At 46.6% G+C, this 19,029-nt stretch overlaps 1 protein-coding gene across 1 annotated transcript in view; it reads left to right on the top strand.

Annotated features, from left to right (window-relative positions):
* The window catches only part of DAP3 (death associated protein 3), a gene marked incomplete at its 3' end in the record, with an annotated part of 18,873 nt that extends 2,588 nt beyond the window's left edge, over window positions 1-16,285 (top strand). Inside the window, 4 exon segments of the mRNA XM_056553407.1 lie at window positions 15,626-15,730; window positions 15,803-15,904; window positions 15,975-16,083; window positions 16,193-16,285. Of these exon segments, the coding sequence (XP_056409382.1) occupies window positions 15,626-15,730; window positions 15,803-15,904; window positions 15,975-16,083; window positions 16,193-16,285 (409 nt within the window).
* Window positions 16,286-19,029: the final 2,744 nt, after the last annotated feature.

Raw genomic sequence — 19,029 nt, forward strand, 5'->3', positions numbered from 1 at the left:
TACCATAGGATACAGTGCAGTAAAGCACCAAGAACAGATCTCATACAGGAGACGTTGTAGGACGTGTATTGTGTCCTGGTGCTGATCCCTTAGTGATCTGGTATAGAAATCTATTGTTACCATAGGATACAGTGCAGTAAAGCACCAAGAACAGATCTCATACAGGAGACGTTGTAGGACGTGTATTGTCTCCTGGTGCTGATCTCTTAGTGATCTGGTATAGAAATCTATTGTTACCATAGGATACAGTGCAGTAAAGCACCAAGAACAGATCTCATACAGGAGACGTTGTAGGACGTGTATTGTGTCCTGGTGCTGATCCCTTAGTGATCTGGTATAGAAATCTATTGTTACCATAGGATACAGTGCAGTAAAGCACCAAGAACAGATCTCATACAGGAGACGTTGTAGGACGTGTATTGTCTCCTGGTGCTGATCCCTTAGTGATCTGGTATAGAAATCTATTGTTACCATAGGATACAGTGCAGTAAAGCACCAAGAACAGATCTCATACAGGAGACGTTGTAGGACGTGTATTGTCTCCTGGTGCTGATCTCTTAGTGATCTGGTATAGAAATCTATTGTTACCATAGGATACAGTGCAGTAAAGCACCAAGAACAGATCTCATACAGGAGACGTTGTAGGACGTGTATTGTGTCCTGGTGCTGATCTCTTAGTGATCCGGTATAGAAATCTATTGTTACCATAGGATACAGTGCAGTAAAGCACCAAGAACAGATCTCATACAGGAGACGTTGTAGGACGTGTATTGTCTCCTGGTGCTGATCCCTTAGTGATCTGGTATAGAAATCTATTGTTACCATAGGATACAGTGCAGTAAAGCACCAAGAACAGATCTCATACAGGAGACGTTGTAGGACGTGTATTGTCTCCTGGTGCTGATCCCTTAGTGATCTGGTATAGAAATCTATTGTTACCATAGGATACAGTGCAGTAAAGCACCAAGAACAGATCTCATACAGGAGACGTTGTAGGACGTGTATTGTCTCCTGGTGCTGATCCCTTAGTGATCTGGATCAGAAATCTATTGTTACCATAGGATACAGTGCAGTAAAGCACCCAAGAACAGATCTCATACAGGAGACGTTGTAGGACGTGTATTGTCTCCTGGTGCTGATCCCTTAGTGATCTGGTATAGAAATCTATTGTTACCATAGGATACAGTGCAGTAAAGCACCAAGAACAGATCTCATACAGGAGACGTTGTAGGACGTGTATTGTGTCCTGGTGCTGATCCCTTAGTGATCTGGTATAGAAATCTATTGTTACCATAGGATACAGTGCAGTAAAGCACCAAGAACAGATCTCATACAGGAGACGTTGTAGGACGTGTATTGTCTCCTGGTGCTGATCCCTTAGTGATCTGGTATAGAAATCTATTGTTACCATAGGATACAGTGCAGTAAAGCACCAAGAACAGATCTCATACAGGAGACGTTGTAGGACGTGTATTGTGTCCTGGTGCTGATCCCTTAGTGATCTGGTATAGAAATCTATTGTTACCATAGGATACAGTGCAGTAAAGCACCAAGAACAGATCTCATACAGGAGACGTTGTAGGACGTGTATTGTCTCCTGGTGCTGATCCCTTAGTGATCTGGTATAGAAATCTATTGTTACCATAGGATACAGTGCAGTAAAGCACCAAGAACAGATCTCATACAGGAGACGTTGTAGGACGTGTATTGTGTCCTGGTGCTGATCCCTTAGTGATCTGGATCAGAAATCTATTGTTACCATAGGATACAGTGCAGTAAAGCACCAAGAACAGATCTCATACAGGAGACGTTGTAGGACGTGTATTGTCTCCTGGTGCTGATCCCTTAGTGATCTGGTATAGAAATCTATTGTTACCATAGGATACAGTGCAGTAAAGCACCAAGAACAGATCTCATACAGGAGACGTAGGACGTGTATTGTGTCCTGGTGCTGATCCCTTAGTGATCTGGTATAGAAATCTATTGTTACCATAGGATACAGTGCAGTAAAGCACCAAGAACAGATCTCATACAGGAGACGTTGTAGGACGTGTATTGTCTCCTGGTGCTGATCCCTTAGTGATCTGGTATAGAAATCTATTGTTACCATAGGATACAGTGCAGTAAAGCACCAAGAACAGATCTCATACAGGAGACGTTGTAGGACGTGTATTGTGTCCTGGTGCTGATCTCTTAGTGATCTGGTATAGAAATCTATTGTTACCATAGGATACAGTGCAGTAAAGCACCAAGAACAGATCTCATACAGGAGACGTTGTAGGACGTGTATTGTCTCCTGGTGCTGATCCCTTAGTGATCTGGTATAGAAATCTATTGTTACCATAGGATACAGTGCAGTAAAGCACCAAGAACAGATCTCATACAGGAGACGTTGTAGGACGTGTATTGTCTCCTGGTGCTGATCCCTTAGTGATCTGGTATAGAAATCTATTGTTACCATAGGATACAGTGCAGTAAAGCACCAAGAACAGATCTCATACAGGAGACGTTGTAGGACGTGTATTGTCTCCTGGTGCTGATCCCTTAGTGATCTGGTATAGAAATCTATTGTTACCATAGGATACAGTGCAGTAAAGCACCAAGAACAGATCTCATACAGGAGACGTTGTAGGACGTGTATTGTCTCCTGGTGCTGATCCCTTAGTGATCTGGTATCAGAAATCTATTGTTACCATAGGATACAGTGCAGTAAAGCACCAAGAACAGATCTCATACAAGGAGACGTTGTAGGACGTGTATTGTCTCCTGGTGCTGATCCCTTAGTGATCTGGTATAGAAATCTATTGTTACCATAGGATACAGTGCAGTAAAGCACCAAGAACAGATATCATACAGGAGACGTTGTAGGACGTGTATTGTCTCCTGGTGCTGATCCCTTAGTGATCTGGTATAGAAATCTATTGTTACCATAGGATACAGTGCAGTAAAGCACCAAGAACAGATCTCATACAGGAGACGTTGTAGGACGTGTATTGTCTCCTGGTGATGATCTCTTAGTGATCTGGTATAGAAATCTATTGTTACCATAGGATACAGTGCAGTAAAGCACCAAGAACAGATCTCATACAGGAGACGTTGTAGGACGTGTATTGTCTCCTGGTGCTGATCCCTTAGTGATCTGGTATAGAAATCTATTGTTACCATAGGATACAGTGCAGTAAAGCACCAAGAACAGATATCATACAGGAGACGTTGTAGGACGTGTATTGTCTCCTGGTGCTGATCCCTTAGTGATCTGGTATAGAAATCTATTGTTACCATAGGATACAGTGCAGTAAAGCACCAAGAACAGATCTCATACAGGAGACGTTGTAGGACGTGTATTGTCTCCTGGTGCTGATCCCTTAGTGATCTGGTATAGAAATCTATTGTTACCATAGGATACAGTGCAGTAAAGCACCAAGAACAGATCTCATACAGGAGACGTTGTAGGACGTGTATTGTCTCCTGGTGCTGATCCCTTAGTGATCTGGTATAGAAATCTATTGTTACCATAGGATACAGTGCAGTAAAGCACCAAGAACAGATCTCATACAGGAGACGTTGTAGGACGTGTATTGTCTCCTGGTGCTGATCCCTTAGTGATCTGGTATAGAAATCTATTGTTACCATAGGATACAGTGCAGTAAAGCACCAAGAACAGATCTCATACAGGAGACGTTGTAGGACGTGTATTGTCTCCTGGTGCTGATCCCTTAGTGATCTGGTATAGAAATCTATTGTTACCATAGGATACAGTGCAGTAAAGCACCAAGAACAGATCTCATACAGGAGACGTTGTAGGACGTGTATTGTCTCCTGGTGCTGATCCCTTAGTGATCTGGTATAGAAATCTATTGTTACCATAGGATACAGTGCAGTAAAGCACCAAGAACAGATCTCATACAGGAGACGTTGTAGGACGTGTATTGTGTCCTGGTGCTGATCCCTTAGTGATCTGGTATAGAAATCTATTGTTACCATAGGATACAGTGCAGTAAAGCACCAAGAACAGATCTCATACAGGAGACGTTGTAGGACGTGTATTGTCTCCTGGTGCTGATCCCTTAGTGATCTGGTATAGAAATCTATTGTTACCATAGGATACAGTGCAGTAAAGCACCAAGAACAGATCTCATACAGGAGACGTTGTAGGACGTGTATTGTCTCCTGGTGCTGATCCCTTAGTGATCTGGTATAGAAATCTATTGTTACCATAGGATACAGTGCAGTAAAGCACCAAGAACAGATCTCATACAGGAGACGTTGTAGGACGTGTATTGTCTCCTGGTGCTGATCTCTTAGTGATCTGGTATAGAAATCTATTGTTACCATAGGATACAGTGCAGTAAAGCACCAAGAACAGATCTCATACAGGAGACGTTGTAGGACGTGTATTGTCTCCTGGTGCTGATCCCTTAGTGATCTGGTATAGAAATCTATTGTTACCATAGGATACAGTGCAGTAAAGCACCAAGAACAGATCTCATACAGGAGACGTTGTAGGACGTGTATTGTCTCCTGGTGCTGATCCCTTAGTGATCTGGTATAGAAATCTATTGTTACCATAGGATACAGTGCAGTAAAGCACCAAGAACAGATCTCATACAGGAGACGTTGTAGGACGTGTATTGTGTCATGGTGCTGATCCCTTAGTGATCTGGTATAGAAATCTATTGTTACCATAGGATACAGTGCAGTAAAGCACCAAGAACAGATCTCATACAGGAGACGTTGTAGGACGTGTATTGTGTCCTGGTGCTGATCTCTTAGTGATCTGGTATAGAAATCTATTGTTACCATAGGATACAGTGCAGTAAAGCACCAAGAACAGATCTCATACAGGAGACGTAGGACGTGTATTGTGTCCTGGTGCTGATCCCTTAGTGATCTGGTATAGAAAATCTATTGTTACCATAGGATACAGTGCAGTAAAGCACCAAGAACAGATCTCATACAGGAGACGTTGTAGGACGTGTATTGTGTCCTGGTGCTGATCCCTTAGTGATCTGGTATAGAAATCTATTGTTACCATAGGATACAGTGCAGTAAAGCACCAAGAACAGATCTCATACAGGAGACGTTGTAGGACGTGTATTGTCTCCTGGTGCTGATCCCTTAGTGATCTGGTATAGAAATCTATTGTTACCATAGGATACAGTGCAGTAAAGCACCAAGAACAGATCTCATACAGGAGACATTGTAGGACGTGTATTGTCTCCTGGTGCTGATCCCTTAGTGATCTGGTATAGAAATCTATTGTTACCATAGGATACAGTGCAGTAAAGCACCAAGAACAGATCTCATACAGGAGACGTTGTAGGACGTGTATTGTCTCCTGGTGCTGATCCCTTAGTGATCTGGTATAGAAATCTATTGTTACCATAGGATACAGTGCAGTAAAGCACCAAGAACAGATCTCATACAGGAGACGTTGTAGGACGTGTATTGTGTCCTGGTGCTGATCTCTTAGTGATCCGGTATAGAAATCTATTGTTACCATAGGATACAGTGCAGTAAAGCACCAAGAACAGATCTCATACAGGAGACGTTGTAGGACGTGTATTGTGTCCTGGTGCTGATCCCTTAGTGATCTGGTATAGAAATCTATTGTTACCATAGGATACAGTGCAGTAAAGCACCAAGAACAGATCTCATACAGGAGACGTTGTAGGACGTGTATTGTCTCCTGGTGCTGATCCCTTAGTGATCTGGATCAGAAATCTATTGTTACCATAGGATACAGTGCAGTAAAGCACCAAGAACAGATCTCATACAGGAGACGTAGGACGTGTATTGTCTCCTGGTGCTGATCCCTTAGTGATCTGGTATAGAAATCTATTGTTACCATAGGATACAGTGCAGTAAAGCACCAAGAACAGATCTCATACAGGAGACGTTGTAGGACGTGTATTGTGTCCTGGTGCTGATCCCTTAGTGATCTGGTATAGAAATCTATTGTTACCATAGGATACAGTGCAGTAAAGCACCAAGAACAGATCTCATACAGGAGACGTTGTAGGACGTGTATTGTCTCCTGGTGCTGATCCCTTAGTGATCTGGATCAGAAATCTATTGTTACCATAGGATACAGTGCAGTAAAGCACCAAGAACAGATCTCATACAGGAGACGTTGTAGGACGTGTATTGTCTCCTGGTGCTGATCCCTTAGTGATCTGGTATAGAAATCTATTGTTACCATAGGATACAGTGCAGTAAAGCACCAAGAACAGATCTCATACAGGAGACGTTGTAGGACGTGTATTGTGTCCTGGTGCTGATCTCTTAGTGATCTGGTATAGAAATCTATTGTTACCATAGGATACAGTGCAGTAAAGCACCAAGAACAGATCTCATACAGGAGACGTTGTAGGACGTGTATTGTCTCCTGGTGCTGATCCCTTAGTGATCTGGATCAGAAATCTATTGTTACCATAGGATACAGTGCAGTAAAGCACCAAGAACAGATCTCATACAGGAGACGTTGTAGGACGTGTATTGTCTCCTGGTGCTGATCCCTTAGTGATCTGATATAGAAATCTATTGTTACCATAGGATACAGTGCAGTAAAGCACCAAGAACAGATCTCATACAGGAGACGTTGTAGGACGTGTATTGTCTCCTGGTGCTGATCCCTTAGTGATCTGGTATAGAAATCTATTGTTACCATAGGATACAGTGCAGTAAAGCACCAAGAACAGATCTCATACAGGAGACGTAGGACGTGTATTGTCTCCTGGTGCTGATCCCTTAGTGATCTGGTATAGAAATCTATTGTTACCATAGGATACAGTGCAGTAAAGCACCAAGAACAGATCTCATACAGGAGACGTTGTAGGACGTGTATTGTCTCCTGGTGCTGATCCCTTAGTGATCTGGTATAGAAATCTATTGTTACCATAGGATACAGTGCAGTAAAGCACCAAGAACAGATCTCATACAGGAGACGTTGTAGGACGTGTATTGTCTCCTGGTGCTGATCCCTTAGTGATCTGGTATAGAAATCTATTGTTACCATAGGATACAGTGCAGTAAAGCACCAAGAACAGATCTCATACAGGAGACGTTGTAGGACGTGTATTGTGTCCTGGTGCTGATCCCTTAGTGATCTGGTATAGAAATCTATTGTTACCATAATACAGTGGGGATCAAAAGTTTTGGCACCCCAGGTAAAAATTTGTATTAATGTGCATAAAGAAGCCAAGGAAAGATGGAAAAATCTCCAAAAGGCATCAAATTACAGATTAGACATTCTTATAATATGTCACCAAAAGTTATATTTTATTTCCATCATTTACACTTTCAAAATAACAGAAAACAAGAAAATGGCGTCTGCAAAAGTTTGTGCCCCCTGCAGAGTTAATATCTTGTACTGCCCCCTTTGGTAAGTATCACAGCTTGTAAACGCTTTTTGTAGCAGCCAAAAGTCTTTCAATTCTTGTTTAAGATATCTTTGCCCATTCTTCCTCACAAAAGTCTTCCAGTTCTTTGAGATTTCTGGGCTGTGTCACGCACTGCTCTTTTAAGATCTCTCCATAGATTTTCAATGATGTTGTATTTTTTTTTTTTTTTTCAAACTTTGTTTATTGAAAGGATTTTTAAAATGTTACAATAAAAGGAAACAGTCAGGATAATAATGCAGGTATGCGAACAGGAAGAGTGTCGCTCCGGACCCTAGAGACACAAAAAAGAATATAATATATACAATCACAATCCAAACATTGTGAAACAAATCAGTACATATTCGACATAGTGCATTGACACTCCCACACACCTAACAACCACCCAAACACTCCGACACACACACAAAAAAAAAAAAAAGGGGGGGGGGGGAAGGGGGAGAAGGAAAAGAAAAGCACGAAAGAGGTAGCAGTAGGAGAAAAGAATAGAGGCACGTGGGAATCATCCCCTGTGATCCAAAAGGCGGAGTGGGCCCAAAGTGAGTGCTGAGGGAAGCCAGAGTACCATTCTGTGTGGCGGAACGGCATTACAATTTTGTCTATTTGTGGTGTAGTGAGATGGGCAACCAAAAAGGTCTGCCACTTAGCAAAGAACCTTTTGGCATTCCTCTCACGATGCCTCTCCGTGTCCAGTCTGTCGACCTCCAAAAAGTTTTTGAGATCATCCACCACAGCCGCCAAAGATGGCACTACAGGTTTGATCCATTCCCGTAAAATTGTCCGTTTAGACACCAGGAGTATGACATGAATGAACCTGGGTAGAGACCGCAGGCCCGCCAGTTCCAGAATGGATGCATCAACAGACTGGAACAGGAGAGCACACTGCGTCAAAGGCAAGGTGACCTAACAAAACTTGAAAATGTAGTCCACCACCTCCCTCCAAAATAGCTGAATTTTCTCACAGGACCAGATGCCATGCAGGAATCAGTAGCAGGAGTATTACATTTCGGGCAAGATGCGATCCTGTCAGGAAATGCCTCTGAGGCCGGAATGTTAAAGCCCAGATAACCAAAGTGCATAATTATAAAGTAAGATTCCCGCCACCTTTCATTTATGATATTTTGCCTAACCTTCGCCCATCCTTCCAGTATGTGTTCCCTAGTCTCGGGGTCCCCCAAGATCGCTTCCCACTGGTCAAAAAGAGTGTGTTTAGAAACTTTCAAAAGATGGTCATTGAAACATCTATACAAGGTAGAGATAGAAAACTTTGTAGGCTGCGTCCCGATCAAATCCTCCAGGGGTGAGGACTGTAGTTCAGAAACGGGGTCCCGGAGTCTAGAGGTACAGAAGGATAGTAGTTGCGACACCTGGAGAAAGTGAGAGGAAGGCATGCCGAAGTGTTGTAAGAGCTCGCTTGGAGTAAACCACCGACTTATCTCTGGGTGCATTAGTTGACGGGCTATACACAGCCCTTTGCGCTTCCACTGATCAAACAGGGCGTTCTCCCTACCCTGGGGAAATTCCGGATTACCCCACAAATTTAGTCTCCCTGACAAGAGAAATGGTAGATTGTAGGCCTTGCATACTGACCGCCATGTTACCACTGTGTCCCTAATCAGAATAGACAGTTTTATATGTGCGGGCAGGCTCGATAATCTAGAATGCAAGCAGGACACAAAGTTCCAGGGGAACGCATAGTCCACCTCCACCTCAAAGGTTGATTGGATGCTGGACGTGTAAATCCAGTCCAGAACGTGTCTAAAGAGACACAATAAATTGTAGCCTTGGAGATTGGGAAAGCCCACTCCCCCATCTGCTCGGTGAAGCATCAATTTTTATATTGAAATGCGGGGACGGCTGCCCGACCAGAGAAAACGAGTAAAGGCTGAATTAAGAGTAGTGATGGCTTTGTGTTTCAGGAGGATAGGTAAAGTCTGCAGATGATATAGGAGCCTAGGGAAGCTAATCATCTTTACCAGGTGACATTTGCCCAGGAAAGAGATCGGCAAGTGGCTCAATTTTTGCAATTCGTTGCAAATCTGTTGGAAGAGTGGGGGACTTCACTATTTGAATCCCTAAATACGTAATGGAAGTCTTAAGGAGCCCCCCCGGGGATATTGAGTGCAGCCCAGTAGGAGGAAGATCTCGAGGTTCCTAACGACCAAAATTCACTTTTAGACTGGTTAATTTTATATCCCGAGAACGTCTCAAAGCGAGTCAGCATTGACATCAGAGTTGAGTTGTGAGCCCTGGGATTCGCCAAGAAGATGAGGATGTCATCTGCAAAGAGGGTCAATTTGACCTCCGTGCGTTGAATAGAGATACCCCGATATAACGGTGAATCTTTGAGATGTCTGGCCAGAGGTTCAAGTGCCACATTAAAAATAGCAGGGATAGTGGACATCCCTGTCTCGTCCCCTTAAAAAGGGGAAAGGAAGGGGATAGGATACCTGATGTGAACACCCTGGCTAGCGGCGAGGTATATAGACTGTTCAGGAAGGTCCGGAAACCCCCCGTGATGCCCATTTTGTCCAACACCATCCCGAGCCAGTCCCATTTGACGTTATCGAACGCCTTTTCGGCGTCTAGCGCCAGCAGCACTGGTTGTTCACCTGGTTCGGGAAGATGCTGCACTCTATCCAGGACATCAAGGACCTTTCGAATATTAGAGCTGAGCTTTGGACAAAGCCCACCTGTGAGGGACCTATCAGGGAAGGGAGAGAGACACTAAGGCGATCTGCCATTATTTTAGACATCAATTTGAGGTCCTGGTTTATTTAGTGATATGGGGCGGTAAGATTTGGGAAGTAGGGGATCCTTGCCCGGTTTCAGCAACAATTTGATCGTGGCCGTGTTTGAGTGAAGGGGGAGAGAGCCAGTGTGCAAAACATGGTTGAAGTAGGACGTCAGAGGAGTCGCCACATGGTCCACTAAGATCCTGTAAAATTTGCCCGTGAAACCATCTGGGCCAGGTGCTTTGGAGTTGTGAAGACGTTTTATCACATTGCGCACCTCCTGCTCAGTTAAGTCTGTGTTTAAAGCATCTCGCTGATCAGGGGTTATAGTTGGGAGGATGACTGACTCCAGAAACGCCCCACCAGCAACCATGTCAGCAGGCGAGGAAGCATAAAGTGCGGAATAATAAGAGCAGAAAAGGGTGTTTATAGTTTTGGGGTCCGAGAGCGACGTGCCCAATTCGTCCCTTAGGGAGGAGAAGTGTTGTTGGGGAATGTCGGCTCTTGGCAAGGCGTGCCAGGAGGAGTCCCGACTTGTTGCCAAATCGAAACAAGTCCGCTCGAAAACGGGAGTAAGTCGGCAAACATTTCCGCTCCGACCACAAGTCAAAGGTGGTCTTTGCTGCCTTCCAAGCCTGGCACACCATTGTCGAGGGACGAGAAACAAAATCGGAGTAGGCCTTCTGTAGAGCCGCACTGGCCTCTTGAAAGTGAAAGAGGGATTTCTTTTTTTACCGTCGACATGTAGGCAATTAGATGTACCCGCAGAACAGATTTAGCCGACTCCCAGAAAAGCGGAGCATTACCGGTATGAGTACCATTATCCCAAGTATACTCTAGCCACCAGCTTCTCAGCGAGTCGGCGAAATTGTCATCTTTAGCCATATAGGCAGGGAAGCGCCACTGGAAGTCAGTCCCTTTCGGAATAGAGTCCGCTAGGGACAAGGAGATCGGTTAGTGGTCTGATATGACCATGGTATGTATGTCTGTGTCCGCCACCCTGGGTACTAAGTCAGAGGAAACCAGTAGATAGTCTATGCGGGACCAGGAGGAGTGGCTGTGTGAAAAATGGGAAAAGTCCATACCATCTGAGTGCATTACCCACCATACGTCCCTCAGACCAGTAGAGTCCATAAAGGCCCCAAACACCCTGTCACCCGTACGAGGAACCGTCCTGTCCTCCGCTGTGACTGCCACTGCATTTATATCCCCCCTACAATCTTATTAGGGAGCGTGTCTGCCAGGAGTCTGTCTTCTAAAGCCTGAAAGTAAGGTCTATTATCCCCGTTAGGAGCATAGCAGCAATATAAGCTAAAGTCACGGCCCTCAAACCGTAACTGGACCCAAGTCCAGCGCCCCTCTGGATCTGTTTCATGAGACACAATCGTCCCCCCAAAAGATTTATGAAGAAGCAGTAACGTGCCCCCCTTACTTCCTACCGCCAGGGATCCCAAGACAGAGCCCACCCATAGTTTGGACATACGTGTGATATCATCCGCGGCCAGGTGGGTTTCCTGCAGCATCACCACATCGGGATGAAGACGTTTCAGATGTCTTAGGTTCTGCATCCATTTGTTGGGGGAGTAAAGCCCCTTTACATTCCACGAGACGATCTGCATTCCTCTAGGAACAAGAAGAGAGAAAAAAAAAACACCAAGCACACAATCAGGCAAGCCCTACAAACAACTCTCACACCACTCACACTTTCATTATATCCCAGCACCACCAACTGTGACTGCCGCCCGATCAGAAATCGGGGGACTGGGCTTGAAGTGGTTAAGCACTGACTCATCTAGTTAACCCAGAAACTGACTGGCACCGCGTGCGCAAAGACTGTCCACCGACTGTCAGCACCGTGCTCATGACTTCACTTTTTTTCTGCCAGAAAGGAGGCGTCCGGGGTACGATATATCGAGGAAGTCCCATCAGATATAAATAAGAACGCGGCAGTCCCGTACAACTAGCGGAGCAGTGCGTCTCCGAAAGGCTCTCAGAATGGACTGGCGGTCATTATAGTCCAATAGCTTGAAGATGACCAGACGTGGACGAGTCTGTTGGCCAGATTGAGAGCGAAAGGCGACAGTCCCATTCCCCAGGTCAGGTCCCAGCCTGTGAGCCCTTTCCACCCTGCAGTAATGCTCCAGACCCAAAGCCTCAGCCAATTCAATCTCACACAGGTGCTGGAGGTCTGAGGAAGGTATCTGTTCAGAAAGCCCCACAATACGCAGGTTATTCCGCCTCGAGCGGTTCTCCAGGTCATCAAGTTTAGCCCAGAGATTGGCGTTTTCCTGCGCCAGGTCAGCAACCCGGTTAGATAAATCAGATTGGTATGCCTGGAGATCAGCAACATCAGAGCGTACAGCAGCCACAGACATATTAGTTTGAGAAATGTCCCTCCTCAGTGAATCAAAGGACGCCTGCAACGTTACCTCCAAGGACTTCTGTATGTCCGGAACAATTTGCGCCATAATTTGTCCAGCCAATGCTTAAATGTTGATGGTTTGTGGTGTAAGGGCAGACTGGGGGAGAGCAGGGACAGAGGAGCCCCCAGGGCTGTCCGAAGGGCCGGCAGTGATAGGAGACATGGTAGAGGAGGTGGGGGGTGGACCCACCTGCAGTGCTTCTGGATACTGGGAGAGAGGGGGGCTAGAGGGCCCACATGATGCCACGTGCGTCCCCTGAGGTGACCAGGATGGGAGAGTCAGCACCCTTATGATTATCACAGTCCTAAGCAGGTGACGGGGCCACCAGCAGGGTAACAGCTGGCCCCACCAGGGAAACGCTGACCTGTGCCTGGGAAGCAGTACCTCCGATGTGAGCGCTCTCCCCACGCAAAGTGTGAGGCTCGGTCGGGACTTCTGCAGCAGGAGATGCCGAGTCCGAGAGGGGAGCGCTGTGCCGCGCTGATGAGACCGCCACTGGAGAGGGACAGAGCGAACCAGCAGGTACTGGGCTTCGGCGGGTGGGAGACCGCCCGTAGGAGAAGCAGGACAGGCGCTTCCTCAGATTGCGCGTCACCGCTGCTGACCCACGCGGGGCTGCCGCTGTGCGCTGCACCGAGGCTGGGCGGGTGGAACGAGAGGTCTGAGGATCTCGGGGTTTGCGGAGCAGGTAACCCTCCATGCAGTGGGTCAGGGAATTGCAGTGGGGATCCGTGGGCACTGAGGTCCCGGAGGGGTCACCAAGCCGTGAGAGAATCCAGTGAAGTATCGGGAGGAGCGGGAGCTCAGCTAGCTGTGTCCTCTCATGGCAGCGCCGGAACCGGAAGTAATTTTCAATTATGTTGAGGTCAGAAGATTGTGAGGCCATGGTAAAACCTTCAGTTTACGCCTCTTGATGTAATCCCCTGTGGATTTCGAGGTGTGTTTAGGATCATTCTCCATTTGTAGAAGCCATCCTCTCTTTAACTTCAGCTTTTTCACAGATGCCATCAAGTTAGCATCCAAAATTTGCTGAAATTTAATTGAATCCATTTTTCCTTCTACTCGTGAGATGTTCCCTGTGCCACTGGCTGCAATACAACCCCAAAGCATGATTGATCCACCCCCATGCTTAACAGTTGGACAGAGGTTCTTTTTATTAAATTCTGTTCCCCTTCTTCTCCAAACGTACCTTTGCTCAGGTTCAATTTTAACCTCATCGGTCCACAGAACTTGTTTCCAAAATGCATCAGGCTTGTCTATATGTTAATTTGCAAAGTTCAAACGCTGATTTTTGTGGTGAGGACGTAGAAGAGGTTTTCTTCTGATGACTCTTCCATGAAGACCATATTTGTACAAGTATCCCTTTATAGTGGAATAGTGTAACCACAACTCCAGTGTCTGCCAGATCTTTCTGGAGGGATTGTGCAGTCAGACGTGGGTTTTGAATTGTTTTTCTCACAATCCTGCGAGCTGTTCTGTCTGATATTTTTCTTGGTCTTCCAGATCTTGCTTTAACTTCCACTGTTCTTGATGACTGCTTTTCTTAATTACATTCCGAACAGAGGATATTGACATCTGAAAACGTTTTGCTATCTTCTTATAGCCTTCTCCAGCTTTGTGAGCGTCAACTATTTTCAGTTTCAGATTTCTAGACAACTGCTTAGAAGAACCCGTGGTGCTGATTGTTGGGGCAAGGTCAGATGAGTCTGGGCATTTATGAGATTGACATCACCCGGTCTTCCCAGATGATGATTGAGAACAATCCATGACACCGGCAGGTCTCAGCTTTGTAAAGGGGGCAGTGCAGTCTGAAAAACTCTGCAGGGGGCACAAACTTTTGCAGACACCATTTTTTTTTTTTCCCTGTTATTATGAAAATGTAAATGATGGAAATAAAATGTAACTTTTGGTGACATATTATAAGAAGGTCTAATCTGTAATTTGATCCTTTTGGAGATTTTTCCATCTTTCCTTGGATTCTTTATGCACATTAATACACATTATTACCTGGGGGGCCCAAACTTTTCATCCCCATTGTATGTATATTTGTAGGGAGATAGATCTATATCTATAATATCTATATCTTCTATATCTATCTATTATTATATCTTCTATATCTATTATTATATCTTCTATATCTATTATTATATCTTCTATATCTATTATTATATCTTATATATCTATTATTATATCTACTATTATATCTTCTATATCTTCTATATCTATTATTATATCTTCTATATCTATTATTATATCTACTATTATATCTTCTATATCTTCTATATCTATTATATCTTCTATATCTATTATTATATCTACTATTATATCTTCTATATCTTCTATATCTATTATTATATCTTCTATATCTATTATTATATCTACTATTATATCTTCTATATCTTCTATATCTATTATATCTTCTATATCTATTATTATATCTACTATTATATCTTCTATATCTTCTATATCTATTATTATATCTTCTATATCTTCTATATCTATTATATCTTCTATATCTTCTCACACACACTTTGGTGTGCGGTGTGTGTGTGTGTGTGTGTATATAATATACTGTATTTATCAGGGTATACCACGCACCGGCCTATAACACGCACCCTCATTTCACCAAGGATATTTGGGTAAAAAAAGTTTTTTTACCCAAATATCCATGGTAAAATGAGGGTGCGTGTGTGCGCGTGTATATACCCCGATACACCCCCAGGGAAGGCAGGAGGAGAGAGAGGCCGTCGCTGCCCGCTTCTCTCCCCCCTGCCTGTCCTGGGGTCTAGAGCCCTGCTGCCGCCGCTTCTCTCCCCCTGACTATCGGTACCGGCGCCCCATTGCCGGCGCCGATAGCCAGGGGGAGAGAAGGGGCAGCGGCACCCATTGCCGGCGCCGCTGCCCCGTTGCCTCCCCCCCATCCCCGGTGGCATAATTACCTGGGTCGGGTCCGCGCTGCTGCAGGCCTCCGGCGTCTCTGACGTCTCTTTTTTTTTCTCTCTCATCATCTGCGGGGGGCATGTGTCAGGCGCTCCCACCTCTCACTGCTGTATTCTTCTCCCTCCAGCTGCTGGTGTTGCAGCGTGTGCCCAGTAGGGGGCAGTCTGGTTTGGTGTCCCCGGTGGAGGAGACGGGCCCCAGAGACGTGTTCCGGACCAGTGAATGTGATCCAGTGAGTGTCCTTTATAAGTTACAATTTGGGGGGAATATGGGGGGACTCCGCTGACTTGATTCTTGCCCACAGGACCGGCACACGGACGCACATGAGGGCCACTTTTACTCCGTCCCCTCTGATAAGGTCAGAGCCATCTTTCCTCATGGTCTTCCTCGACACTTCCAGTTACAGGTGAGTGTCCATCTGGGGGCGCTGTGTCCACCTCACCCACTGTCCTGACCCCATTGTGTCCCCCCCATAGTCTTCCACCTTCAGTGAGACCTGCATCATGGTGAGGAAGCCGGCGCTGGAGCTGATACGGTACCTGAGGGCCACAGACTTCTCACAGCCAGTGCGACGCTACCTCTTATGTATCCTTCACAGGAGCCCCGCTCTGCCCTGTCCGCTCAGGGGCCACACATGATCCTGGGAGGGGGGGCGTGATGTCCACCATAGAAGTCTTCCTTAACATGTCTACAGACGGGAAAGTGGGGACAGGAAAAAGCTTAACCATGTGTCATGTCCTACACTACTGCCACAACCAGGACTGGCTCATCATACACCTGCCTGATGGTGAGTGTGACCTGTAGGGGCGCTGTACTATGTCATGTCCTACACTACTGCCACAACCAGGACTGGCTCATCATACACCTGCCTGATGGTGAGTGTGACCTGTAGGAGGCGCTGTACCATGTGTCATGTCCTACACTACTGCCACAACCAGGACTGGCTCATCATACACCTGCCTGATGGTGAGTGTGACCTGTAGGGGGCGCTGTACTATGTCATGTCCTACACTACTGCCACAACCAGGACTGCTCATCATACACCTGCCTGATGGTGAGTGTGACCTGTGGGGGGCGCTGTACCATGTGTCATGTCCTACACTACTGCCACAACCAGGACTGGCTCATCATACACCTGCCTGATGGTGAGTGTGACCTGTAGGGGGCGCTGTACTATGTCATGTCCTACACTACTGCCACAACCAGGACTGCTCATCATACACCTGCCTGATGGTGAGTGTGACCTGTAGGGGGCGCTGTACTATGTGTCATGTCCTACACTACTGCACCAACCAGGACTGGCTCATCATACACCTGCCTGATGGTGAGTGTGACCTGTAGGAGGCGCTGTACCATGTGTCATGTCCTACACTACTGCCACAACCAGGACTGGCTCATCATACACCTGCCTGATGGTGAGTGTGACCTGTAGGGGGCGCTGTACTATGTCATGTCCTACACTACTGCCACAACCAGGACTGCTCATCATACACCTGCCTGATGGTGAGTGTGACCTGTAGGAGGCGCTGTACCATGTGTCATGTCCTACACTACTGCCACAACCAGGACTGCTCATCATACATCTGCCTGATGGTGAGTGTGACCTGTAGGGGGCGCTGTACTATGTGTCATGTCCTACACTACTGCACCAACCAGGACTGCTCATCATACACCTGCCTGATGGTGAGTGTGACCTGTAGGGGGCGCTGTACTATGTCATGTCCTACACTACTGCCGCAACCAGGACTGGCTCATCATACACCTGCCTGATGGTGAGTGTGACCTGTAGGGGGCACTGTACTATGTCATGTCCTACACTACTGCCACAACCAGGACTGGCTCATCATACACATGCCTGATGGTGAGTGTGACCTGTAGGGGGCGCTGTACTATGTCATGTCCTACACTACTGCCACAACCAGGACTGGCTCATCATACACCTGCCTGATGGTGAGTGTGACCTGTAGGGGGCGCTGTACTATGTCATGTCCTACACTACTGCCACAACCAGGACTGCTCATCATACACCTGCCTGATGGTGAGTGTGACCTGTGGGGGGCGCTGTACTATGTCATGTCCTACACTACTGCCACAACCAGGACTGGTCATCATACACCTGCCTGATGGTGAGTGTGACCTGTAGGGGGCGCTGTACTATGTCATGTCCTACACTACTGCCACAACCAGGACTGGTCATCATACACCTGCCTGATGGTGAGTGTGACCTGTAGGAGGCGCTGTACCATGTGTCATGTCCTACACTACTGCCACAACCAGGACTGCTCATCATACACCTGCCTGATGGTGAGTGTGACCTGTAGGGGGCGCTGTACTATGTGTCATGTCCTACACTACTGCCACAACCAGGACTGGCTCATCATACACCTGCCTGATGGTGAGTGTGACCTGTAGGGGGCGCTGTACTATGTGTCATGTCCTACACTACTGCCACAACCAGGACTGGCTCATCATACACCTGCCTGATGGTGAGTGTGACCTGTAGGGGGCGCTGTACTATGTCATGTCCTACACTACTGCCACAACCAGGACTGGCTCATCATACACCTGCCTGATGGTGAGTGTGACCTGTAGGGGGCGCTGTACTATGTCATGTCCTACACTACTGCCACAACCAGGACTGGCTCATCATACACCTGCCTGATGGTGAGTGTGACCTGTAGGAGGCACTGTACTATGTCATGTCCTACACTACTGCCACAACCAGGACTGCTCATCATACACCTGCCTGATGGTGAGTGTGACCTGTAGGGGGCGCTGTACTATGTCATGTCCTACACTACTGCCACAACCAGGACTGCTCATCATACACCTGCCTGATGGTGAGTGTGACCTGTAGGGGGCGCTGTACTATGTCATGTCCTACACTACTGCCACAACCAGGACTGGCTCATCATACACCTGCCTGATGGTGAGTGTGACCTGTAGGAGGCGCTGTACTATGTGTCATGTCCTACACTACTGCCACAACCAGGACTGGCTCATCATACACCTGCCTGATGGTGAGTGTGACCTGTAGGGGGCGCTGTACTATGTCATGTCCTACACTACTGCCACAACCAGGACTGCTCATCATACACCTGCCTGATGGTGAGTGTGACCTGTAGGGGGCGCTGTACTATGTCATGTCCTACACTACTGCCACAACCAGGACTGCTCATCATACACCTGCCTGATGGTGAGTGTGACCTGTGGGGGGCGCTGTACTATGTCATGTCCTACACTACTGCCACAACCAGGACTGCTCATCATACACCTGCCTGATGGTGAGTGTGACCTGTAGGGGGCACTGTACTATGTCATGTCCTACACTACTGCCACAACCAGGACTGCTCATCATACACCTGCCTGATGGTGAGTGTGACCTGTAGGGGGCGCTGTACTATGTCATGTCCTACACTACTGCCACAACCAGGACTGGCTCATCATACACCTGCCTGATGGTGAGTGTGACCTGTAGGGGGCGCTGTACTATGTGTCATGTCCTACACTACTGCCACAACCAGGACTGCT

This window comes from Hyla sarda, unplaced genomic scaffold, assembly GCF_029499605.1.
Source record: "Hyla sarda isolate aHylSar1 unplaced genomic scaffold, aHylSar1.hap1 scaffold_2956, whole genome shotgun sequence".
Classification (NCBI taxonomy): Eukaryota; Metazoa; Chordata; class Amphibia; order Anura; family Hylidae; genus Hyla; species Hyla sarda.